The sequence below is a fragment of the Panthera onca genome, chromosome A3 (genome assembly GCF_046562875.1).
Source record: "Panthera onca isolate mPanOnc1 chromosome A3, mPanOnc1 haplotype 2, whole genome shotgun sequence".
NCBI classification, from domain to species: domain Eukaryota; kingdom Metazoa; phylum Chordata; class Mammalia; order Carnivora; family Felidae; genus Panthera; species Panthera onca.
The window spans coordinates 20,721,839-20,747,949 of record NC_138341.1 but is presented as its reverse complement, the minus strand read 5'-3'; the positions used below and the strand labels follow the sequence as shown (position 1 = coordinate 20,747,949).

Here is a 26,111-nt window from a genome sequence, read left to right as displayed (position 1 = left end):
AAAGAGTACACTTTAAAAAAAAAACAAGAAAAAACTACTACAAATTTTAAAATATGACAGCTGAACTAAAACCTTCAATAGAAAAGTTAAAAGATAAAGTTGAGGAAATCTTCCAGAAAATAAAACCAATTAGGGGTGCCTGGGTGGCTCAGTCGGTTGGGCGTCTGACTTCGGCTCAGGTCATGATCTCGTGGTCCATGAGTTCGAGCCCCGCGTCAGGCTCTGTGCTGACAGCTCAGAGCCTGGAGCCTGTTTCAGATTCTCTGTCTCCCTCTCTCTCTCTGACCTTCCCCCATTCATGCTCTGTCTCTCTCTGTGTCAAAAATGAATAAACGTTAAAAAAAAAAAATTTAAAAAAAAAAAAAGAAAAGAAAACCAATTAACAAAGCTGGAAAATAGGAAATTACACAATAAAAAGTCCAAAAACCAATTAAAAACAAAATAAAGGGGGCACTTGGGTGACTCAAGTCAGTTGAGCAGCTGACTCTAAATTTCAGCTCAGGTCATGAGTTAAAGTCCCATGCCTGGCTCTGTGCTGACAGTATGGAGCCTGTGTGGGACACTCTTTCCCCATCACTCTCTGACCCTCCCCTGCTTGCTCGCTCTCAAAATAAATAAACTAAAAAAAAAAAAAAAAATAACAAAAAATAAATAAATAAAGGGAAGAAAATTATAGGGGGTAAAAATGCAAGAAAAAAACATAAAGACCAAGTATTTAGAAAAATGGGTTCATAAAAAAAAAAAAAAAAAAAAGACCCCACCCACTAAGATACATCATTCTGGAATCTGTTACCAGTCATCAAAAAAACTTAAAATTTTTTACATTTTTATTTATTTTTGAGAGAGAGAGAACACAGTGGGGAGAGGCAGAGAGAGAGGGAGACACAGAATCTGAAGCAGGCTCCAGGCTCTGAGCTGTCAGCACAGAGCCGGAAGCAGGGCTCAAACCTATGAGCCGTGAGATCATGAACTGAGCCGAAGTTGGATGCTTAACCAACTGAGCCATCCAGGCACCCCTAAAAAAACTTTTAAATCTAAAAACTTCTAGAGACAAACTAGATCACAAATAATGGATAAAGAATCAGAATGAGGGCGTGCCTGGGTGGCTCAGTAAGGTGAGCATCCAACTCTTGACTTCAGCTCAGGTCATGATCCCAAGGTGGTGGGATTGAGCCCCACATGAGGCTGAGTGGGGAGCCTGCTTAAAATTCTCTCTCCCTCTGCCCCTCTCCCCTACTTGTGCGCTCTTTCTCTTAGGGGGAAAAAAAAAAGAATCAGAACTGTACCGGATTTGTTAGCAACATCAGAAGCTAGAAAATAGACTAATATTTCCAAAACCCTAAGGAACAATTATTTTCAACTTAGAATTCTATCCCTATCAGACCTTCAATTGAATTAAAAAGAATTAAGATGTTGTCAAAATGGAAAGTCTCAAAAAATTTCCTTTGCCATACAACCTTTTTTCAAGAAGCTACTTAGAAGAGGAAAGGATCCAAGGCAGTAAACCAAAAAACAGTGTCACAAAGAAGAGGCAGTTAAGGGAAGCCCCAAGGCAACAGCAGTACAACAGGCTTAGTTACTAACCAATCTATTACTGAAGCAGGAAGGAGAAAAGATCTAGAAGAGGTGTGTCCAGGAAAAAAAATTATCTCTCTGACAGTATGACTGTATAGATAATCATTCTGAGAGGTTGTTGGAGGATGTAGGAAAACTTGACAATGGGTAAAATGAAATTAATCAAATAAAGAGAATTTTAACTTCAGAGGAAAGAGAGAATCATAATAAATTATTTGGCTTAACAGGGAATATTTACATGAGCATGGAACCACCAGAAACCAATTTGACAAAAAGGAGAAAGAATAAGATGAGATTATAAAACGTTAAAATTCCCATCTAATATTAAATTAATGGGACACGTGGGTGGCTCAGTCAGTTAAGCGTCTGACTTCGGCTCAGTCGTTGAACTTGTGGTTCATGAGTTTAAAGCCCAGCATCAGGCTCTGTACTCACCGCAATGCAGAGCCTGCTTGGGATTCTCTCTCTGCACCCCCCTTTCTGCCCCTCCCCACTTGCGTGTGCGCGCGTGTGCGCGCATGTGCGCGCACTTTCTCTCACTTCGAAAAAATAAACTTTAAAAATATAAAAATGGGACGCCTTGGCGGCTAAATCGGTAAGTATCCGACTCTGGCTCCAGTCATAATCTCAGTTTGTGAGATCAAGTCCCACATCCGGCTCGCTGCTGTCAGCGCAGAGCCTGCTTTGGATACTCTGTCCCCCTCTCTCTGCCCCACCCCTATTCTCACGTGCTTGGTATCTTTCAAAAATAAACATTAAAAAATTTCAAACAGAAAATTAATTAATGACTCAAAAGATATATGGGCATATCATTTGAAAACAGAGGTATGTAGGGGCACCTGGCTGGCTCAGTCAATAGAGTATGTGACTGGGGGTCGTGAGTTTGTACCCCACCATGGGCACAGAGCTTACTTAAAAAAATAAAAATGAGCGCCTGGGTGGCTCAGTCAGTTAAGCATCTGACTTCTTTGAGCCCCATGTTGGGCTCTGTGCTAACAGCTCAGAGCCTCCGTTGGATTCTGTGTCTCCCTCTCTCCCTGCCCCTTCCCCACTCGTGCTCGCTCTCTCTCTCTCTCTCTCTCTCTCTCTCTAAAATAAACATTGAAAATAAAAAAAATAGTGGGGCGCCTGGGTGGTCCAGTTGGTTGAGCGCCTGACTCTTGATTTCAGCTCAGGTCACAATCCCAGGGTCGTGGAATCAAGCCCTGTGTCCAGCTCTGCACCGAGCATGGAGCCTGTTTAAGATTCTCTCTCCCTCTGCCCCTCTATCCGGCCCATGCACACACGCTTGCTCTCTCTCTCTCAAAAACAAAACAAAACAAAACGAATAAAAACATAGAGGTAGGTACCAGAAGAGCTAGACAATGCCTCTCAAGAGCAAGACTGGGGATGGACAGGGATAGGACAAGAGATTTCTTTATTACTAAAAATCTTATACCAGTATTTTATTTCAAATATTATCACTGATAAAAATTTTGAAAATCTTTCAGAAAGCAGAGTGTAAGTTGCTATTATATAAAAGAGTCACTTGAGTCAACTTTCACTCTTATACATAATCTCTGAAGCCTTCAGAACATCTGCACCACCTGATCATGAGATTTAAAAAAACAAAAAACAAAAGGCCTGTACATTCAATAAATGGTACTGGAGCAACTGGATGTCCATTCCATAGCCAAAAAAGATTAACTTCAACCTAAAACTCACACCATATACAAAAATTAACTCAAAATAGATCGCAGGCTCACATGTAAAATGTAAAACGATAAAATTTAGAAAACACCATGGAAGAAAATCTTCAGGATCTAGGACTAAACAGAGTTCTTAGACACCAAAAGCATGATCCGTTAAAAAAAAAAAAAAAAATTAGGGGCGCCTGGGTGGCTCAGTCGGTTAAGCGGCCAACTTCAGCTCAGGTCACGATCTCGCGGTCCGTGAGTTCGAGCCCCGCATCAGGCTCTGTGCTGACAGCTCAGAGCCTGGAGCCTGTTTCAGATTCTGTGTCTCCCTCTCTCTGACCCTCCCCCATTCATGCTCTGTCTCTCTTTGTCTCAAAAATAAATAAATGTTGAAAAAAAAAATTAAAAAAAAAATTAGTTAGACTTCATCAAAATTAAAACTGCTCTATGAATGTCCACATAATGAAGAAGAGACAAGATACAGACTAGGAGAAAATACCTGCAAACCACAAATCCAACAAAGGACTAGTATCTAAAATGTATAAAGGGGAGTGCCTGGGTGACTCAGGTAACCGTCGGACTTCAGTTCAGGTCATGATCTCACGGTTCGTGAGTTCAAGTTCCACATCTATTGGACTCTGCACTGATAGTATAGAGCCTGCTTGGGATTCTCTCTCTCCCCCTCGCTCTCTGCCCCCCCCCCCACTCCCACTTTCTCTCAAAATAAACTGTAAGTAAGTAAATAAATAAATAAATAAAATGTGCAAAGAACTCTCAAAACTCAACAGTAAAAACAATCAAAGAAAATGGGCAACTGACATGAACAGACATTTCATCAGAAGATATATAGATGGTAAATAAGGACATAAAAAGATTTTTCAACACCTCTGGCCAGCAGGGAAATGCAAATTAAAGCCACACTGAGAATATCACTATACAGATACCAGAATAGCAAAATACAAAATAGTAACACCACCAAATGCTGGTGAGGATGCAGAGAAACTAGATCACTCACACACTGCTGGTGGGAATGTAAAATAGTAAAGCCATTCTGGAAACAGTTTGGTAGTTTCTTATAAAACCAAACATGCAATTACCATATGACCCAGTAATTATACTATTGGGCATTTATCCCAGAGAAATGAAAACTTATGATCATATAAAAACCCATATACAAATATTCCTAACAGCTTTATTCACAACAGCCAAAAAGTGGAATCAGCAGTGATGTTCCTCAACAGGTGAATGGTTAAACAAACTGGTGAATGCATACCATGGAATACTACACAATAAAAAAGAACTACCAATATACACAACAACTTGGGTGAATCTCCAGAGAATTATGCTATGTGAATAAAAGCCAACCCCAAAAGGTATACCCTGTACAATTCTACTTATATAACATTTACGAAACGACAAAATTTTATAAATGAAAAACAAAGTTCTGGAGTAGATAAATGGGGGCAGGGGTAGGAGTATAGTTAAAAGAACACCAGGGATCTTTGCTTCTTGGAACTGTTCAGTATCTTCACTGTGGTAGTGGCTACATTAACATACACAAGTGATAAAACTATGGAGAATTTAAAACATATACAAATCAAAACAAGTAAAACTGAGAAACAGGGACGCCTGGGTGGCTCAGTCGCTTGGGCATCCAACTTCAGCTCAGGTCATGATCTCGCTGCTTGTGAGTTCGAGCCCTGCGTCAGGCTCTGTGCTGACAGCTCAGAGCCCGGAGCCTGCTTCCAATTCTGTGTCTTCCTCTCTCTCTCTCTCTCTCTCTCTCTCTCTCTGCCCCTCTCCCACTCACTCTCTCTTTCTCTCAAAACTAAATAAACACTAAAAAAAAAAAAAAAAAACCTGAGAAACCTAAATATGTAATGTATGTATGTATGCAAATGTAAAATAAGACTGATGTACTGTGCCAGATGTTAATATCCTGGTTGTGATATTACACTAGTTTCAAAAAATGTTTCCACTGAGAGAACTGGGTAGAATGCACAAGAATTCCCACTGTATTATTTTTTATAACTGCATATGAATCCACAATTGCCTTAATAAAAATTTCTATTAAAACACATCTGCATATACATCGCTATTAATATGAAAGAAACAAATCAACACTGTCCTTCTATACTGATTTTGATACATTGTACTATTTGGGTCTCCACAAAACTGTTTTTCCTTTTTCTAATGATTTACGACCTTGGATGCTCTGTTTCTGGGCCATACTGGAAACTCTGTGTTCCACCACCGATGGCTGTTTTCCTCAAAAAAAAAAAAAAAAAAAAAAAATTCATCTCTGGAAAGAAGGATAAACATCAAGCAATCACTTTTGCTTGTAATCTAAAATATGCAGTACTGTTTTCAAAGAAAATTTTTTCTCATTTCAGATTTCTCTTCAGGTGAGTTTTCTGCACTAATATTTTATTCTAACCATTTATTTTCAAAGTCTTTATCTTATAATTCAAATTTTAAAAACTTATTCCAAGGACATTTGGCTGCTTCAGTAGGTAGGACGTGCGACTCTTGGTCTTGGGGTTGTTAAATTCAAGCTCTATGTTGGATGTAGAGTTCACCTAATTACGTAAAAATAAAATTTTCAAGAGAAAAAAAAACAGGATTCCATTAACCCCCAATACTCATCGATTTAAAGGAAGCAAATCTATGATCTTTACAAGACTTTTATTGGTCTTACAGATTCAGAAAATGTTCTATTAACATTCTCTGTAGCTTCCTTAAACTCTTCCTTTCTGACCTAACCAACTCCATAAGCATTTTTCCCATGCATATCTCTTTAGCTAATTTATATTTCATATTTATACAGAATACATCTTTAGCAATTTATATTTTATGCTAAATAAAAGTTTATAATTTGTAAATCAACACTCAACGAGCTCTAACAGTTCTCTGTTAATTACAGTTCCTACCACAGCACTGACTGGGCAAACTGGTACTGTTAAAAGTTGAAAGAGATTGCCAATATTTCTATCACTCTTTCTCTTTTTCAAACCGAACAGGCATACAGGTATTCTTTTAACTTATTTGTACACTCTTATACACTGTAATTCTGGAAGTGAAAATAATTATCCTTAACATCAGCTTAGCTCTACTCTGTTAAGCTCTAGGTTTGCAAAGGACAAGTAACCCGAACAAAACTCCTTGATATTTGGTGCTGATACTTGTTACTTCTTCACTCCTGCCAAAACAACAACAAAAACAAAAAACAACACTGCAACTTCATTTTTCAAATAGAAATTGATGAATGGGAGAATTAGCCATCATTAATTTTTTTTCAAACAAAACCATGAAGTTCTCATAATCAGAAATATGGCCATAGAACTAGATCTGTATTCTAGTAAAAAAGCTTTCACTAATTACCCATAAAATCTTTTGGAACTTACTTCACTTCACCAGTCTGTTTCTTGACTTAAAATTAATTGCAGGATTCTTTTCCTGCATTGATATTTTTTTTTCTAACATCCCAAGGAGCTCCATGTAGGTACACACAACAAAAAGACAGACCAATGATACTAAAGTGTGGGAAAGTACCATATAGGATCCTCTTGACTCAAAGACCACTGGTTAACAGTAACTATCACATGGAACACCGAGGAGCTGCCTGTGATTAAATGCTCTTACAGAGAACTAGGTCAAGTGTTGGGTAGCTTTTGTTTTTTGGATTCTTAGTAAAATACACATAACATAAAATTTACCAGTTTTTAAAAACTGTGGTAAAAATTCATATAAGATTTACCATCATGAGTCGCCTGGGTGGCTCAGTCGGTTAAGCGTCCAACTTTTAGTTTCAGCTCAGGTGGAGCCCCATGGTTGGGGAGTTCCAGCCCCATGCTGGGCTCTGCACTGACAGAGTGGAGCCTGTTGGGATTGTCTACCCCCATCTCTGCCCCCACTCCATCAAAATAAATAAATAAAAGTTAAAAAAAATACTTACCTATCTTAACAAGTTTTAAGTGTATGGTACAGTAATGTTAAGTATATTCACTTTGTTGTGCAACAGATCTCCAGAACTTTTTCACCTTACAAAACTGAAACTCTATACCCATTAAACAACTCCCTATTTCCCCCTTCTCCCAGTCCCTGAGGGACTATCATTCTACCTCTCACCATTCTACTTTCTGTTTCTATGAATTTGACTTTAGATACCTCATGTAAGTGCAAGCATATAGTGAATATTTGTCTTTTTGTGCATTTAACCATTTTTAAGCATACAGTTCAGTGGCATTACATGATATTCTAATTATTATACAATCATCACCACTACCCTCTCCACAACTTTTTCATCTTCCCAAAGTCAAACTCTGTACCCATTAAGCAATAAATGAAATTCTGTACACATTAAGCAATAACTCCCCATTACCCAGTCTCCAGGCCCTGATAACCACTATTCTACTTTCTCTATGAATTTGCCTATCCTAGGTACCTCATATAAATGATTTCACACAGTATCTGTCCTTTTTTCGGTCTGCCTTGTTTCCCTTAGCACAGTGTTTTTAAGGTATCCATGTTGTTGTATATGCGAGAATTTCATTCCTTTTTAAGGCTGAGTAATATTCCACTCTATGCATATACTACTACATTTTGTGTATCCATTCATGTGGACATTTGGGTTGTTTCTACCATTTGGCTATTGTGAATAATGCTGCTAAATAGATAGTAAGTATGGTGAGGATGTGGAGAAATTGGAACCCTGGTGCAGTGACAGTAAGAATACAAAAGAGTACAGCCACTGTGAAAAACAATAGGGTGGTTTCCCAAAAACTTAAAAATAGAATTACCACATGATCCAGAAATTCTACTTCTGGGTCTAAACCCAAAAGTACTGAAAGAACTTGAACAGGTAACTGTATGACAAAGTTCATTTTTTTAAAAAATGTTTATTTATTTTGAGAGACAGAGTATGTATGTGAGCAGGGGAGGAGCAGAGAGGGAGAAGGAGACTCCCAAGCAGGCTCCACACTCAGCACGGAGCCCAATGCAGATATCAATCTCACAACTGAAAGATCACTACCTGAGCGGATATCAAGAGTCATATGCTTAACCAACTGAGCCACCCAGGAGCCCCTGACAAAGTTCATTTTTGATAAGCCAGTCATCCTAATGGGTTGCAGTAACATCTCATAGTGGTTTTGAATTGCATTTCCCTAATTATTAGTGATGCTGAACAACTTTTCATGTGCTTACTGGCCATCTGTAGATCTTCTTTGGAAAAATGTCTGGATAGTTTTTAATCAATCCTAAAACTAGGTATTAAAATGAAAGATTCCTTAGGCACCCTGGCATTCCTATAGCATGAGCTGCTGACTGAGAATCACAGCAAAGTCCAGGCATGTTTAATATGACAGGGGTTTTGCTCATTTCTCTAAAAAGCAGCCTCCCCATATAAATGGGCTCAGTTCAATTAAATCAACCAATTCTTAAATGCAGGTTAGTGGAACCATCCTACTCTAATAAAGCTTAGCAAAAAGGATGCATTCATTATACCTCTCCCAGAGGCAAGAGCCTTTACCAATTTAACTTCTTGCATGGAGCCCAGACAATCCATTTCCCAACAAAAGATATTCCCTATGGAAAAGGTAATAATACACCAAGGCATGGAATGAGGAATTAATACCAAAAAATAGCACATTCAGTAATACAGCCCACTAAAAAATTCTGCCTTAGGACAAGTCCGTGTAACTACCATTAAAGAGTAATGTTTTCCTGACGTCATACTGCCAAGAGGGCTATAACCAAATGGACCCCTGAATAGCTCTCTTTAGCAAATATTTCTCAAACCAGTTTTACCCTAAAATTATTCTACTAGCCAAACAGCTATTATTCTTAAGCAAAATCTGATTGCAATATACTTCACATATACAATGTTCAGAAAGTAGACAGGAAGGAAAATATTAAAATAAAACTGGCCCCTATTCTATATTAAAGGGTCCTGACTGTATTACTTGTCTGCCTGTCTTCATTCATTATTTATCTCACACCCATTAAGAGAAACTTTTTTTTTAATTTTTTTTAATGTTTTTATTTATTTTTGAGACACAAAGCGCTCACTTCGGCAGCACATATATTTTTGAGACACAGAACATGAGCAGGGGAGCGGCAGAGAGAGAGAGGGAGACACAGAATGTGAAGCAGGCTCCAGGCTCTGAGCTGTCAGCACAGAGCCTGACTCGGGGCTTGAACTCATGGAGTGTGAGATCATGACCTGAGCTGAAGTCGGACACTTAAGTGACTGAGCCACCCAGGCGCCTCAAGAGAGACTCTTCTAAGTGCTTAGCCTCTATCCACAAAAAACAAAAAACAACAACAACAAAAAACCTCTGCCCTCATGCAGCTTATATTCTAGTGCCCTTGGATTCACTTTGAGAATGGTGAGTGTGGGACATAACAGTAATTTGTTTTTGCAACTCTGCAATAAATCTGACCATAAATATCATAATTTCTGCTATAAATGTGTGGGAATTGAAAGTACACAGAAAAATTTAAATACTGTAGTCTTTGTGAGCACTATGGGCATAATAAGCCCATAAAAATTCTTTCTTCTAAGAATCAATGACCAACAAACAACTAAAATGATTCCATCTGAATAATGAGGGTCTGCCTTCTATCGGCAGTTTGGTCCTTGTGAATACCTACTTCTATTTATTTCTGAATACTCACTTAGCAAGGTAACTACTTACTCAAACCTCAAGAGGTTTTAACAATCAAGTAACAACTCAAATTTCACTATCATTCATAATTAGCGAATGCTCTAGATTTTTTAAAAAACAAAACTAAAGAGATAACCCTAGTCAACTGATAACATTTTTTAAAAAGTAAAAAAATAGCATACAAAGTCACTTCTAGCCAACTAGCTAGTTCAGACTGTTCAGACATACACTGTCCAATATGGTAGCCGCTAGCCACAGGTGACTATCGAGCACTTGAAACGTGCCAAACCCAAAGTGAAATTAGTTTCAGTAAATAACATACACACTGAAGAAAAACAATAGAAAATATTTCAACAATTTTTAAATATTGACTACATAGTAAGATGATACCATTTGGGGGAAAATGAGTTAAAACATTATTAAATTCTTCTTTTACTTTTTTAATGTAAAAAAAACCTTTTTTTACTTTTTTCAATATCAAAAAATATGTGGCTCAGATTCTATTTGTTTTAAACAGCACTGGTTTAATAGACTTCTAAACCTGCACACAGAGTGATACATGCAATATCTGTTGGAGCTATACTTAGAATTTCATACTTATTCACTTCTCAGTTCACACTCTTCAGCCTATCTCCTATATCAAAATACCAAACATATCAAATATTTTTATATCAAAATATGAAACTTTCAGAGTCTGATGTGAAATTGTTTAGCAGAGACTAACAAATATTTGAGTGACCATATGCTCAGGGCATTCAATCCATAAAGTAACTTGTTCTGCTATCCTTCAACAGCCAAAGGTACATATAGTCTGTATCTAGCTAATAAGCACTCTGCTCCTACAGTATGCCTGGCACCATGCTAGACGCTTTACTCTCACTGACCCATAAAATCCTCACAACTACCCTATGTAGTAGATTCTATTTAAAGAAGAAATTGAGAGGCACCTTGGTGGCTCAGTTGCTTAAGCATCCAACTCTTGATTTCAGCTCAAGTCATGATCTCACAATTCAGGAAATCAAGCCCCACATCAAACCCTGCACTGCCAGTGTGGAGCCCACTTGGGATTTTCTCTCTCTGCCCCTCCACTGCTCGAGTGCTCTCTCTCAAAAATAAATAAATAAGCTTAAAAAATAATAATAAAATAATGAAGAAATTGAAGCACAAAGAGGTTAAATAACTTGCCAAAGTCCCACAGCCTGTGGAAGTAGGATTCCAACCAAGCAGGCTCTAACCAAAACCACCACACATTTCCCCTAAAAAAAGGACTACACAAGGGGTGCCTAGCTGAAAGTTGGAAGAGCATGCAACTCTTGATCTCGAAGTTGTGAGTTTGAGCCCCACGTTGGGTACAGAGATTACTAAATAAATACATAAAACTTAAAAAAAAAGAAAAAAAAAAAAGACAGACTACACAAGACTGAGTCATTATCTTATAGGATTGGGTTCTAGTTGTGTGTACGTACCCATTACAAAAAGACTAGAATAGATGGGGCTTAATGCATTGCTTCCTACTCTCATTCCACCCTTCTCAATGGCAGGTTAAAGTTGATCTTGATCTTGCTAAAGGTTTACACTATGCTCCCTTTTCCAGAATTTCTAGGCCCTATCCTATTCCACTGGTCCAATTCCTATGTCCTTCAGGCTTCATTTCAGATACCATCTCCATGCAAGCCTACTCAGATTCCCCCATGATTTAGGCTGGTCCCCTCTCCTCCCTATGTTCATCCCTTTGTAGCACTTCCCACGCTCTGTTGTGACTGCTCAAGGGGTCTACCCTGTTCACCACTTATAGTACCTAAAACCGTGCCTAGCATCAGGTGCTCAATAAATATTTGCTGAACTATCTAACCATGTGACCCACCCAGTTACAGCTAAAAGTGGTGGCATATTAAAAGCAAACTTAGTGGTAGGAAGTGCTAATCCACAAGCAGAAAACAAGTTCTAAATTTCAGGGAATTTATGACAGGTCAAGAGAATAGTATGATACACATCCAATAATGATTGCAATGTCTCCCACCCATCCCGAAAAAAGGAAGAGTAAAATTAAAAATCTATTTAAAATTATCATTTGCCCAACTTAATTTCAGTATAATTTCATATGAATTAAGTAGCTAACAAAAATTTTGTCATAAATCCAAATCAACCACTCCAATAATGCTGTAAATTGAAATCAGCTTAATTTTGCAATTCCCAGAGTTCAGAGAAGGCTGCAGTTGCTTTTTAAAATCTCTCAAATATAAAACTAGTTACATGTATAACTGGGTTTCACTGCACTGCCCCAATGCTGAGTGCTGGGTTCCAAATGACAGGGGCAACCATGTATCCTTTAAGATATTTACTGCGTGTGGTTGGGGGGGGTGGGCATTTTTCGCATACAATTCATTTAACACAAGTCGTCTTAATGCCACTAAATTTTCTAACCAGAATCCAAAGGAATTTTCCCAGAGTCTTCCCTTTTTTTTTTTTTTTTTCCAAAACCAGAAACCAACTAAAAAGGTCAACCTTTAGTTCTTACTTCCACACTAAGTAATTCTGAAACATAAGGTGAAAGTAAATTAGAAGTTCTACGGCTAGGACGGGCCAAACGTTTTCCCGGAAATTCTAGCGTAAAGTCTAACAGAAGGGAGAACTTCATTCTTTCGGGTTTGAGAACAGAAACTGATCATCTCCCTTAGATTACTGTTTCTGTTGACGTCTGGAAAAGCACTGTGAGGCAAACATGCCATTGAGTCCCACCCCAAGCACTAAGAGCCTCCGATTGTTTGACACATCAATGGATTAGTCAACGCGGGGGAACTCACTTTTCCCCTCTAATTTCCTTTAATTATTCCTCACACAAACCCTCAAGTTTACTCTAAGTTATGACCATACAGAATCTTCTCTTTGCCCTGAAGTATAAATTCAGGCCTTTACCAAATGACCTACGGCTTCAATCCCAACCACTAAAATAAATCCCTTACAAGTATCGTGCATCTAGTAACGCCACACAAATATGGAAAAAGCCAGTGCAGTCGCTTAAAGAAACAGCATTCTGGAACGTGGTTAATGCTGCATATTTTGCATCAGAGGCACCGAACAGAGTAGGAGACTTGAAAGCAAAAGACCGGATGGAAAGCAGAAGACCCCGCCCCAGTAAGCTCGATGTCGATTCAAACAGTAACTTAGGTCTGTCGCTTGGAATCGGAATCACTGAAACAAAGGCGTTTATTACGGGAAGCAAGATGTCTGGAGTAACAGAAACGGTCTGCAGCTACCCAGACCGTACACCATCTTCCCACAGGTCTTACCTATGGTGGAAATAAAGGTGGTATTGAAGGCATCATCCGAAAAACGAAAAAGGACGCAGGTCTTCCCCACTCCCGAGTCTCCGATCAGGAGCAGCTTGAAAAGCAGGTCGTACGTCTTCTTCGCCATTGGGAGGAGCGGCTCAGGCTCTCGCCGCCGGCGGCCCCAAGGGATCGGTCCCTCTCACTACAGCCAACTCCTCGCTCGGGCGTTCTCAGGCCGGAGGACCGGGGAAGCGTGGGAAAAACGAGGGCTCGAGAGGGCGCGGGCGACCTGCGAACGGCCTCGTCGAGGAAGCCCCCCGACGGTGGCGGCGTCCGGTGCCTCCGAGGGCGGCGACCGCGGCTCCGCAGCCTCTCCCAGCCGCTCCGCCCGGTTCCGGGGAGTCGGTCGGGACAAAATGGCCTCCCCTCCCCCCTCAGGGCTGCTCGGCCGGGACGCTCCCACGGGCGAGCAAGCAAGCTCTGCCGTCGAGGGAGTGCGGCGGACGTGAGGACAGTCTCCCTCCCAAGCAGAAACTCCGCGCCAGGACGCGGCGGTGGCAGTGGAGGACCCCGAGCCGACGAGCTCAGCTACATAGCCGCAGGAAGCCGAGCCGCCCCGGCCAGAGCCACCTTTTCCCCGTGCCCTCTCACGCCGGCGTGCGCGCTGCCTGAGACGCACGCAAGGACGTACGCCCGCCCTTCCCTCGCGCCCTAGCCCTGCGGATCGCCTCTGCGCACGCGCGCCGGAGCGTGTAGGGGCACGCGGGGGCGGGGAGTGGTGTGCCGGCTCTCCGAGCCTCTGTCTGAGGCCGGACGGAGAAGAGAGAAGGGAGGGGCGAGAGAGGGCGAGGCCGCGGGCGCGCTCCCTGCGGCCGCCTGATAGGGTGCGCCGCGTTAAGAGTACGCCCCGCGGGGAGGCGCTGCCTGGTGACTGCGCAGGCGCTGCACGCTGGAGTAGCCCCTTGACACCCTCTTTCCTCTCGGGGCCGCCTCCCCGGCCGCGCTGAGGATGCCCCCGGTTGTGTGTGTCGTGTGTGTCGAGCTGAGGGGCTTGGCGCAGCAACAGCCCTTGATGGCCGTGAGTTCCTGTGTAGCTGTAGTTCGTAAACGCCAGAAAAAGTGGCGCCCTGGGTCATTAATAGGCTCTTTGCTAAGATGAGACGCATCCTGGAGTGCCCTCCCTGGTGGCTAATGGTAACAGGAGAAGCATTAGAGCTACATCCTGGTTTACTTCAGGAGCAAAAGTTGACGTTCCAGAGAACAGGAGTCTGAAATGGAAAAACTGGCCGGGCTGCTCAGGTTGGAATGATGTAATCCGCCTTCCAGGGCGAGGGGAGAAGGACTGAAGAACACCTGGGTGCAGGGAGAAGTCGAAGCTTCGGTGCTGTGCTCTACGCCCAGGACCCGCTCCAGGCCTTGCCGTCCTTTTGGAATGCCCGAGAGCCCAGCAGCGCCATACGGAGGCAGCAGGGCTGGTCCCTGCGGCCAAAAGCTAACCACCGGTGTCCAGAATTGAAGGACAGTGAAGCCAACCCCAACCCGACGCTGCCTCTTCCTTGCCCTTCCTTTTCCTGTGCCTTACACCCTTTCTTCCCTATTAGTTTTTATCCTTTCCTGTTCCTCTTTTTCCTTTCTGTCGTTTAAAGAGTCACGCCCCTGCCCTGCCATTCTCAATGTGCTTCATCGCTGCCAAGCACACCCAGGATGTGGTGGTAGGGTAGTTGAACCTGGTGGGCTAGTTCAAACTCCTACAAGAGAAAACCCTGAGGCATCTGGAAACAGGGTTTGAGAGAGAAGTAAAAACTACATTTTTACATCCGCCACCACCCCCAAAACGTTTGTGCGTTTAATACGTAATTAAAATTGTTCTTCGAGGCCGTTAGGGTAATCGTATTTCAACCTCCCATTTTTTAAAGACTTGGCTTGCATTTTTCCTTCCCAACCACCCCTGAAGCTTCACTACTGAAAATGCTTGTCTTCTCTGATACATCTCGCTCTTCAGTTTGTTTCTGTGATTGCTCTTGTCACTTAAACCTTATCCTCTATGGATCATTCTTTCTATAGTTGGGAATGTCTTATGATAATGCCAACAATTCTAATATAGGCTGGCTATGCAAATCACAAAATGAGCTATGATCAGTGCTTCACAGGTTTGTCGTCCATTAAGAGGCATTACATTGAGCACTCCGGAGTGTTAGCGTGATTCTCCCTTTCAAATAAGTTTAACTCAAGCCCCAGTGTTGTAAAGCATTTCTTAAATGTTATTATTTCTAAATGTAGAAAGCCCAATTAATTCCATGACATAAAATTTGGGAATAAGGGCAGTTACATATAAAAAATAAATTGGGGCGCCTGTGTGGCTCAGTCGGTTGAGCATCCAACTCTTTTTTTTTTTTTTTTTTAATTTTTTTTAACGTTTATTTATTTTTGAGACAGAGAGCATGAACAGGGGAGGGGCAGAGAGAGAGGGAGACACAGAATCTGAAACAGGCTCCAGGCTCTGAGCGGTCAGCACAGAGCCCGACGCGGGGCTTGAACTCACGGGCCTCGAGATCATGACCTGAGCCGAAGTCGGACGCTTAACCGACCAAGCCACCCAGGCGCCCCGAGCATCCAACTCTTGATCTCTGCTCAGGTCTTGATCTCTGGGTCATGGGATCCGCCCCCGCATCAGCCTTGTGCTGACAGCACAGAGCCTGCTTGGAATTCTCGCTCTTCTTCTCTCTGTATCTCTGCCCCCCTCCAAATAAACTTGAAAAATTTTTTTTAAAAATTGAAAAATAAATTTAGAAACTTCACGTTTTATCCTAGCCCTTTCTTTTTTTACTGTTTATTTGGTTTGAGGGAGAGCTGGAGCACGCAAGTGGGAGAGGGGCAGAGAGAGGGAAAGAGAGAATCCCAAGCAGGCTCCTCAGTCAGCGGAGAGTCTGACACGGGGCTTGAACCCACAAACCATGAAATCACAACCTGAGCCAAAATCAAAAGCTAGATGTTTAACTGTCTGAGTCACCCAGGCACCCCTATCCCGGGTGTTTGGAGCAGTTACAGCACGTGGAGCCTTTTCTCCATGGGCTCCATATTCTGAAACCTTAGGAGTGAACTGCACTTATTAACAAATTGTATTTATTATTGGGTCTGGATCATAGAATTTTAGAGCTTTCATATCTTTTACATCATAATTCAACTCCTGTGTGTAATTTACAGATAAGTCTAAGGCTTAGAGAGGTTAGAGACTTGCCAGAGGTCACACATTAGTGGCAGAGCCAGCACTATATGCAAGGGGACAGGGAAGAAGACCTCTACAGGACATCACATTGTATGGAGGTGGGAATTGGGAGGCTCAGCCAGTTCTCAATGTTCGGCTTCCCCAAAGTTAATTAATAGTTTTGCTGAAGTAAGACCTAAGCATCAAGCTACGTTGCCACGGAAGATGGCTGGAATGATCAAGGCACGAAAGGCCTCTGACTTTAGGGGGAAAAAAAGAATAAAATGGGGTCTATGTAGGCCTAAAAGGAAAACATAGTGTTATGAAGTAATATTTGATAAATCCTAAAACTTAGTGAAAGAAAATGCCAATTTAGTTAGTACTAGCTTAGGATTTATGCCCTTAAAAATTTTTCTCTGTAAATCTTGCCCAAATATTTGCAAAGCCAAGAAAGAAAATAGATATATTTATATGCTCATATTATTAGTTAAGGTATTATTTCTATATCTTTCTAGAGAACACGCAGCTGACCAAAGTCATGTTTCCAGTCCTCTGCTTCAACTTTTAGGACCTGCCTTTAAAGCTTATAGGAAATTCCTACCTTGGTGCCCGCCCCCCCCTCATTTGTGCTCCCTCTCTCTCTCTCTCAGAAATAAACATTTAAATTTAAAAAAAAAAAAAGGAACATTCTACCTTGGGACGCCTAGCTGGCTGGGTCCAAAGAGCATGTGATTCTTGATCTTTGAGTCTTGAGTTCGAGCCCCATGTTAGGGGTAGAGATCACAGACAGACACAAACAAACAAACTTTAAAAAAATTCCTGCCTCAGAAGATCATTATTATGCCTCAGGATCATCATTATTCCTCTTCCTGCATGTATCTTCCATCCTCTGTACCTGATTTCTTCCTCTGATTTCTCCGCCCCTTGCTCTCTCTATCCTTAAAAATGGAGTTATTCCCGTGAATGGCAGTCCCACTGCTATGTCGTCACCTGGCCATAAAAGCTACCACTCCAATCTCAGGGATTTTGCCTATTTGCTAGTGCCTACCTCCTGCGTTCACTCTCCCAGCCTTCAGCAGAGATTTCCATGAGGAAGGGCTTTGTTAGACATCCCTGATTGCTGAGAGGCTGCAACCATTCTTCTCTCCATCACCTGCCAATATTCTGCTCTGCCTACATATCTTGACTTAGTCCTACCTCTTGTTAGAGAATGATTGCCCCATGAGCCTTCCCATCCCATTGGATGTGTTTGTCCTAAGCTTCTCCGGGGATACCTCAGTTCTGAAATGCCGGACTACTCAGCTGGCACTTAATGGCAAGCCCTAGCCAACGAGCTTTATCTCCTATCCCAGCTTCCTCACATTAGTCTCCAGACAAACTGAACTAGTCGTTTTTTTCTGCAATTACTATGCATCTTCCTGACTTCATGCTTAGTTTCACGTGGTTCTCTCCATGTGAAATGCATCCCTCCCTCCCCCCACCTCTATCCCTTCAGCCTTCAGCTTAAATATCCTCGCCATGGCCTGTCTTCTGCAACACTCTTGCTGGAAGGAATTTGTTTCTCTTTTGTAATACATATTTATCTTTAGAAACTTAGAACCTGCAGATAAACAAAACAAAAATATTTAATTATTAAAAATTCTACTCCCGGGGCGCCTGGGTGGCTTGGTCGGTTAAGCGTCCGACTTCGGCTCAGGTCATGATCTCACGGTCCGTGAGTTCGAGCCCCGCGTCGGGCTCTGTGCTGGCAGCTCGGAGCCTGGATCCTGTTTCGGATTCTGTGTCTCCCTCTCTCTCTGCCCCTCCCCTGTTCATGCTCTGTCTCTCTCTGTCTCAAAAATAAATAAACATTAAAAAAAAAATTTTTTTTTTTTAAATTCTACTCCCAGGATTACCTGGCTGACTCAGAGAGCACGTGACTCTTGATCTTGGGGCTGCGAATTTGAGCTCCATGTTGGACACAGAGCACACTTAAAAAAAATCTACCCCCAGAGATAACCCCTATTAGTATTTTGATGAATAACCATGTAAATATTCTTCCCGTAGCTCTTTATTTAGACACTTCTTACACATTTTCCACATTTATAAAGATATTTGTGTACATATTTTATCCAATTGGAGTCTCCTTAAGAGCTTGTGACTATTATATTCATGACTTTGCAAAGAGTCTTCAACATATCAGAAAGTCAAAACATGTTTATTGAAGAGAAAATAAAATGAAAGTCACCAGGTCGCTTTTTTCCCTAGAAAACAATACTAATTTGGAGAAAATTCTCAGTGTCAGAAAAAAAAAACTGAAAACTCAGAAGAGAGGGCGCCTGGGTGGCTCAGTCAGTTAAAGATCTGACTCTCGATTTCGGCTCAGGTCATGACCTCAGAGTTCCTGAGTTTGAGCCCCACGTTGGGCTCTGTGCTGACAGCAAGGGGCCTGCTTGGAATTCTTGGTCTCCCTCTCTCTCTGACTCTCTCCAACTCACGTGCATGTGCTCTCTCTCTTAAACATTTTACTTTACCTTTTTTAACGTTTATTTATTTTTGAGAGAGACAGACAGAGTGCAAGCCGGGGAGGGGCAGAGAGAGAGGGAGACACAGAATCCAAAGTAGGTCCAGGCTTTGAGCTGTCAGCACAGAGCCCGACGTGGGGCTCAAACCCACAAACTTCGAGTTCATGACCTGAGCCAAAGTCGGACGCTTAACCGACTGTGCTACTCAGGCGCCCCAATAAATATTTCTTTTTGATAGAGCGTGCGCAAGTGAGCAAGGGGCAGAGAAAGAGAGAGAGAATCCCAAGAGGGGAAGAGAGAGGGAGAAAGGGAGAGAAGCAGGGCTAGAAGCAGGGCTCCTGTTCACCTGAAGCGGGGCTGGTGCTCACCCAAAGCGGGGCTCTAGCTCACCCGATGTGCGACTCAAACTCACAAACCATGAGATCATGACCTGAGCTGAAGTCAAGATGCTTCACAACTGAGCCACCCATGCGCCCAAATAAATAAACATTTTTTTAAAAATAGAAATATAAAAATAAATAAAAGTGATTATGGATCCAGTAGGAACCCTCACCAATCTACAGGTTGTATATTTACATATAAAAATGTAAATATGTAAATTAACCATTTGTTCATGTCTTAAAGAAAAAAGAATCATCCAAGGCAAAGGATAATTATTTTCTAATAATTGGCCATTCAACTAGGCATTAAAGTAATAACTGCTCAATTCGCACTACTTAAAAAATGAGAGCAGCAAAACACAAACATAGTAGTTCTCTTTTAACATGAAGATATACAGAGTAAACTCCTGGGTGCATCAATGCAAAATGGGCTACAAGGCACACATGAGCCATCACAGGAACTGGAATTTTTACAGCAGCAAAAGTCAGAGCGCTGAAGAGCAAAGAAGGCTTTAGGTAAATTGAGAGAGAGAGAAGAGGGGAGAGCATAAGGTATGGCAACTTGACCTGCATGAGACGGTTGGAAAAATCACAGAAGCACCAAAAGTAAGAAGAGAACAGAGAGAGGAAAAAGTCACTTTCCAGAGGCAGAACCAGGGGAGGCGAATGCTTTAACCCTTTTCCAAGCCAAGAAATTTGAAGCTACACTTGTGACTTACAAATTTATAGACTCATGGCATGACGTGATGGAGTCACAGTGATCTGATCTTGAAGCCCTGGTCCATCTCACTTAGCTGGGTCATTTTTTTTTTTAATTTTTTTTTTAATGTTTATTTATTTTTGAAGGAGAGAGAGACACAGAGTGTGAGTGGGGGAGGGGCAGAGAGAGAGGGAGACACAGAATCGGAAGCAGGCTCCGGGCTCTGAGCTGTCCTCACAGAGCCTGATGCGGGGCTCGAACCCACGAACTGTGAGACCATGACCTGAGCCGAAGTCGGACGCTCAACCGACTGAGCCACTCAGGCGCCTAGCTGGGTCATTTTAAGCAATCACTAATCAAACTGAACTTCAGTTTCTTCATCTGGAAAGTAAGGTTACCAGGAGCTACCAAATCAAGTGATTGTGAAGATTAAAATAATCCATGTAAAGACCCTGGCAGTGGGGCTAGCAGTCCCTTAAACGTCGATTCTCCTCCCCTGGTAAGATGTAAACCATCTAAGGAACTGCTGCTGTGTCTCCTGTAATACCTAACCCAGAGTCTTACATGTACCAGGGGCTCAATACATGTAAATTCAATTGAATCACATCTGCATTAGAGGAAATCTTGGAAGGCATCTCGACTAATTCCCTGCTCCATGCAGAAATGCCCTAGCCAACCAGTGGTCTGTCCAGTCGTTGAGCACCACCAGTTAGCTTGCTGATGCCAATAGGACTGATTACAGCTCTTGGTATTTCATAATTTATTTTGAGAGAGTATGAGCAGGGGAAGGGCGGATAGAGAAGGGGACAGAGGCTCTGAAGCGGGCTCTGCACTGATAGCAGTGAGCCTGATGCGGGACTCCAACTCACAAACCGTGAGATCATGACCTGAGCTGAAGTTGGATGCTCAACAGACTGAGCCACCCAGGTGCCCCCAGCGCTTGGTATTTCCGACGGAAAAGTGTTCCACACACTGAGTCTAAGCGTGCTTCCCTGTAACATCACCTATTTGTCCTAACTCTGTGCTCCGGAGCAACACAGAGGGAACTTTCCCTCACATTCAGATGACAGCTCTTCAACTATTTGAAGATAACATTGGTATTTTCCTCTAAGCTGCTCCAAGCTAACTCTCTTCATATAAGATGACTCTCAGATAACTATCAGCACTACCATTTTGGTTTGCATATGTCCCTCCAGTGGAATGTGGCACCCATAATTGAGCATTATTTGAGTTAAGGACATGGCCCTGTGGAAACGCCCAGATCAGGCTACCACTAACAGGTTATAGAAATAAGGGCCAATTGGGATACTCCCTAAGACTGAGGTGATTTGGTACCTGATTGAGAAGAAACTACCTTCCAGATCAACCTTGCCTTGTAACCATTCTTTTGTTTTTAATTAATTAATTATTTATTTATTTATTTATTTATTTATTTTTTATTGAGAGAGAAACAGAGAGACAGAGTGTGAGCAGGGAGGGGCAGAGAGAGAGAGAGAGAGGGAGACACAGTATCCAAAGCAGGCTCCAGGCTCTGAACTGTCAGCACAGAGCCCGACGCGGGGCTTGAACTCACGAACTGCGAGATCATGACCCAAGCCAAAGTTGGACACTTAACCAACTGAGCCACCCAGGCGCCTCATAACCGTTCTTTAAGTTACTAAACTTTTCAAACAATTTAGATAAAAATCACCTCTTACATACACAAATTGAAAATAAACAAAGGAGGGAAATGACGATTCACAGGAGTGTAAGAATGTATGAAGAGTTGTTTAAATTCACTCGTAATCAGAGAAATTCAAATTAAAACAAGATAGTATTGGGGCGCCTGGGTGGCTCAGTCGGTTAAGCGTCCGACTTCAGCTCAGGTCACGATCTCGCGTCCGTGAGTTTGAGCCCCGCGTCGGGCTCTGGGCTGATAGCCCAGAGCCTGGATCCTGCTTCCGATTCTGTCTCCCTCTCTCTCTGCCCCTCCCCCATTCATGCTCTGTCTCTCTCTCTGTCTCAAAAATAAATAAACATTAAAAAAAATAATAATAAAAAAAAGAAAAAAAGAAAAAAAAAGAAAGAAAAAAAATTAAAAAAAAAAAACAAACAAGATAGTATTTTCTGCCCATCAGAATGACAAAAAATTAAAAAGATGGATAATACCAAGTGTTGGTGAGGATAGGGCGGGACAAGAACTCTTGCCGTTAGCTAGTGGGAATGCAATCTGGCCCAGCCATTCTGGAAAGCAATGAGGCAGTATTTAATAAACGTTGTACATGCCTATGACCCCACAATACCACTCCTGGGTGTGTCCGTGAGAAATCCTCACATAGGTTCATCACGGCTTTGTTTGTGACAGCTATTGTTGGAATCAATCTAAGCATCTGTTACCGGGGTGGAGTAAATAAACTGTGAAGGATGCACATTGAGGTAGTCCGGATCACAAAGGGTTAGCTTGGTTTGAAAGCTGGCTAATATGACAACTCAGACCCAAGGCTACATTGTTATCACTTCAGTTCGCTGATAAACTAGAAAACAAGTAAAGCAAAGAACAATGCCTTCCTAGTTCCTCCCAGAAACATGCCCAAATTCTGGTGATCAGTGCAGGCCATTTAGAGGCAGAAAGACAGATCTAATGAGTTCAGAGTCGGGACTAAGTTTTTATAGGATTAGGCTTGGTGAGGGACTGGGTCAGCATTCAAGGGCCTATAATCTACCATGTAAGAAAATTCTTTGTTGTACTATTGGGCCAGCCGCAGGCCTGTCCATGGCCTACCCCACATGCTATAAAATACTGTATAGCAATATTAAGCTAGTAACTAGCTGCACATTCAGCAATTAGAACAAAGGAAACAGAAAATGATTTATAGTACAATGCCATTTGTGTAAATTAAAAACATACAAAACTATATTACATGAGGTTTCACACATATTTAATGATGTACATCAAATACATTACAGAGGGAACCTGGAAAGGTAAGGCAATGACAGAGGAAGAGGGGAAAAATATGAAATAAAATGGGAGGAACCTTGCACAGATTAGAAATGTCAGGGGTGCCTGGCTCAGTCAGTTAAGCATCCAACTTCGGCTCAGGTCATGATCTCACAGTTCGTGAGTTCAAGCCCCACATCAGGTTCTCTACTGACAGTGGATCTTCTCTCTCTCTCTCTCTCTCAATCTCACAAAAATAAACATTTAAAAATACATTAAAAGTTTTCAGTGTGTAAATAAATGAGGAAAGTGACTCAGTGCTTTGCCTCCCAGATCCAAATTTTTTTTTAAATTTTTTTTAACGTTTATTTATTTTTGACATGAACATTTATTTTGGCATGAACAGGGGAGGGGCAGAGAGAGAGGGAGACACAGAATCTGAAACAGGCTCCAGGCTCTGAGCTGTCAGCACAGAGCCCGACGCAGGGCTCGAACTCACGGACATGAGATCATGACCTGAGCCGAAGTCGGATGCTTAACCGACCGAGCCACCCACGCGCCCCTCCCAGATCTAAATTTTTAAACAAAAGTGAAGAAGGGATTCAATTGTACAGAGAGATACAGAGATAGATGAAATTAATACTGATACTTCTCATGGATATTAGAATAATAGCAAAGTGAGAAAAAAAACTGTAAGTATTTGGTTTGGCTTGAAAAAAGAATAGATTCTGGCTGTTTGTTTCTATGTCTAATTACCACATAATATAACAACAGTAACGCACATTTAAAATTTGTGACAGATTTATTTGATCACCTTGATTCATAATGGAAGCTCAGACATCATGGAATTGTCTGTTCACAAAGCTTGGAGCTCAGCTCTCAGCGGTCACCTGTCAGCCCTCACCCAGCCCCGCTTCCAGCTCTTCGGACTAAGTACTCAGTTATCTGCAGGCTGTCCCATCTCTTTCCTGGAGCAAGAGAGAGGATAGAAGCACGGGGTGTCAAAAACCTCCATGCTATAGGGGCGCCTGGGCGGCTCAGTCGGTTAAGCATCTGACTCTTGATCTCAGCTCAGGTCTTGATCTTTAAATTTTTTTTTTTAACGTTTATTTATTTTTGAGACAGAGAGAGACAGAGCACGAACGGGGGAGGGCCAGAGAGAGAGGGAGACACAGAATCCGAAACAGGCTCCAGGCTCTGAGCCGTCAGCACAGAGCGCGACGCGGGGCTCGAACTCACGGACCGCGAGATCATGACCTGAGCCGAAGTCCGACGCTCAACCGACTGAGCCACCCAGGCGCCCCTCAGGTCTTGATCTTAGGGTCTTGAGTTGAAGCCCTGCGTTGGACTCCATACAGGAAAAAAAAAAAAAAAAAAAAAAAAAGGAAAGGAAAGGAAAGGAAAGGAAAGAAAAAAGAAAAGAGAAAAAAAAAACAAACAAAAGAGAAAAGAAAAAAGCCTCCATGCTACATACCAGTTGAGTCAGACACTGCCTAGATAATATCTGAGTGCAGCCATCTCAAATGTCCAAAATACTCCAGGAGGAAACCGGGCCTTTGCCACGTAGCTTGTACATCCAGTATTCCCCTCACTACCTTTTGCCTTGCCCTGGGGGCAATGGTGTCCGTGACAGCCACATGGAAGTCCTGCTTTTTCGCCTTGTCCCTACCAGTGCCAGTCCCCCACCCCTCACCCATATTCGCACTCACGTCCTTGCGTAACAGACATTTGTCAGGTCTTTGGCTGCTCGGTACCCTTCCTTTGACAAGGAAACTCCCCACGGTGAGCTTCCAGTATGCAGAGCCCTCCTCCCACTGTATTTCCCTTTCCCGGCACCCGTGCCCCTGAGCACGCGTCTAGGCTGTGGGGACATGAGCTGAGCTCTACCAGCCTGAAGCACCAGCCTGAAATCTCGATACAGGGCTGATGACACAAAAAAGAAGGCACAGGGGGAATGTCCTGAGAAGGCAGTGGGGCCCAGCAGCAGCACCTGGTTTCCAGGGAGGCTGTGAGCCCCAGCAGGACAGTATCCCAGGTCCAGGGCTGCCCACGCTGGTGCTGCAAGCTGAAGCACCTCTTTGGTGTGCAGGGGGCAGTGATGGCCCCTACCCCCGTGCCATCTGCAGGTGCAGCCTCGTCTCTGTCCCCTCATCCCTTAGCCTGGTTCTCCAGCCTTCCCAGTAACTCTGAGAGCTTCCCAATAACCCTTCAATGCACTTACTTTCAGGTTCTATCTGCGAAAGCCAGTTTGTGTTGCAACCCAGATCCCTGACTGTCACACTCTCTTCTGCCAGAACTCCTACAGTGACTCCAATTTTGCCTGACGTGCCCATCATGTTCCACTTTGTCTTTCTCATCTTCTGCTGACCTTGCCCCGTGGACCTGCCATACCTCTGCTCAAACTTGGCCCGTGTCCACCAGTCTGTCTTATAAGGCTGCTGTACCTTTGATCTCTCTTTCCCATGACTCCATGGCCTCCCTCTCGCCCCCTCCCTAGGACTCAGGCATCCTGAGGTGTCCGGGTGGTCATCTTAACCCTGTTGTGATGTCAGCACTGGCCTAGTGCTGAGAGGGGAGAGATTCCTTAGATGCTACAAGAAGTGTCACTAGGAGGTAAGAGGGGCACAGGCAGAGAGATGGGAGGGTAGCAAGACTGTTCTTATTCTTATTATTTAATTTAATAATACAGATTGTCATTTACTGAGTTCCTGCACTGTGCTGGCCCTTTAGAGCATGACCTCACATTAATACTTGAAAGTAGGGACTATTATAATCCCCATTTTCAGAGGAAGAAACGAGAGTTTGAAGAAGTTCTGTTGCCTGACTAGCTCAGTCTCCAGAGCATGTGACTCTTGATCTTTTTTTTTTTTTTTTAACGTTTATTTATCTTTGAGAGACAGACACAGAGCACAAGTGGGGAAGGGACAGAGAGAGAGGCAGACACAGAATCTGAGGCAGGCTCCAGGCTCCGAGCTGTCAACATAGAGCCTGATATGGGGCTCGAACTCACAAACCATGAGATCATGACCTGAGCTGAAGTCCCAACACTCAACCAACTTAGCCACCCAGGCGCCCTGTGACTCTTGACCTTGAGGTTGTGATTTCAAGCCCCTCATTGGGGGTAGAGTTCACTTAAAAAAAAAAAACAAAAACAAAAAAACAAAAACGGGGTGGGATGACTTTGTGGCTCCGTCGGTGGAGCTTCAGACTCCTG

The 26,111-nt window shown here is 42.6% G+C and overlaps 1 protein-coding gene and 1 long non-coding RNA gene across 2 annotated transcripts in view; both read right to left on the bottom strand.

The window, feature by feature from the left end:
* RAB10 (RAB10, member RAS oncogene family) overlaps nucleotides 1-13,869 on the bottom strand; it is a 79,457-nt gene extending 65,588 nt beyond the window's left edge. The window contains exon 1 of the mRNA XM_060645035.3: nucleotides 13,210-13,869. Within this exon, the coding sequence (XP_060501018.1) occupies nucleotides 13,210-13,336 (127 nt within the window). The 5' untranslated portion in view covers nucleotides 13,337-13,869. The remainder of the gene's footprint in view (nucleotides 1-13,209) is intronic.
* A 9,811-nt stretch (nucleotides 13,870-23,680) lies between these two features.
* LOC144615968 (uncharacterized) lies at nucleotides 23,681-25,381 on the bottom strand. The gene is made up of 2 exons (XR_013554807.1): nucleotides 25,119-25,381; nucleotides 23,681-23,865 (listed from the first exon to the last, which is right to left on the bottom strand). It is a non-coding gene; the product is annotated as an uncharacterized LOC144615968 (long non-coding RNA).
* Nucleotides 25,382-26,111: the final 730 nt, after the last annotated feature.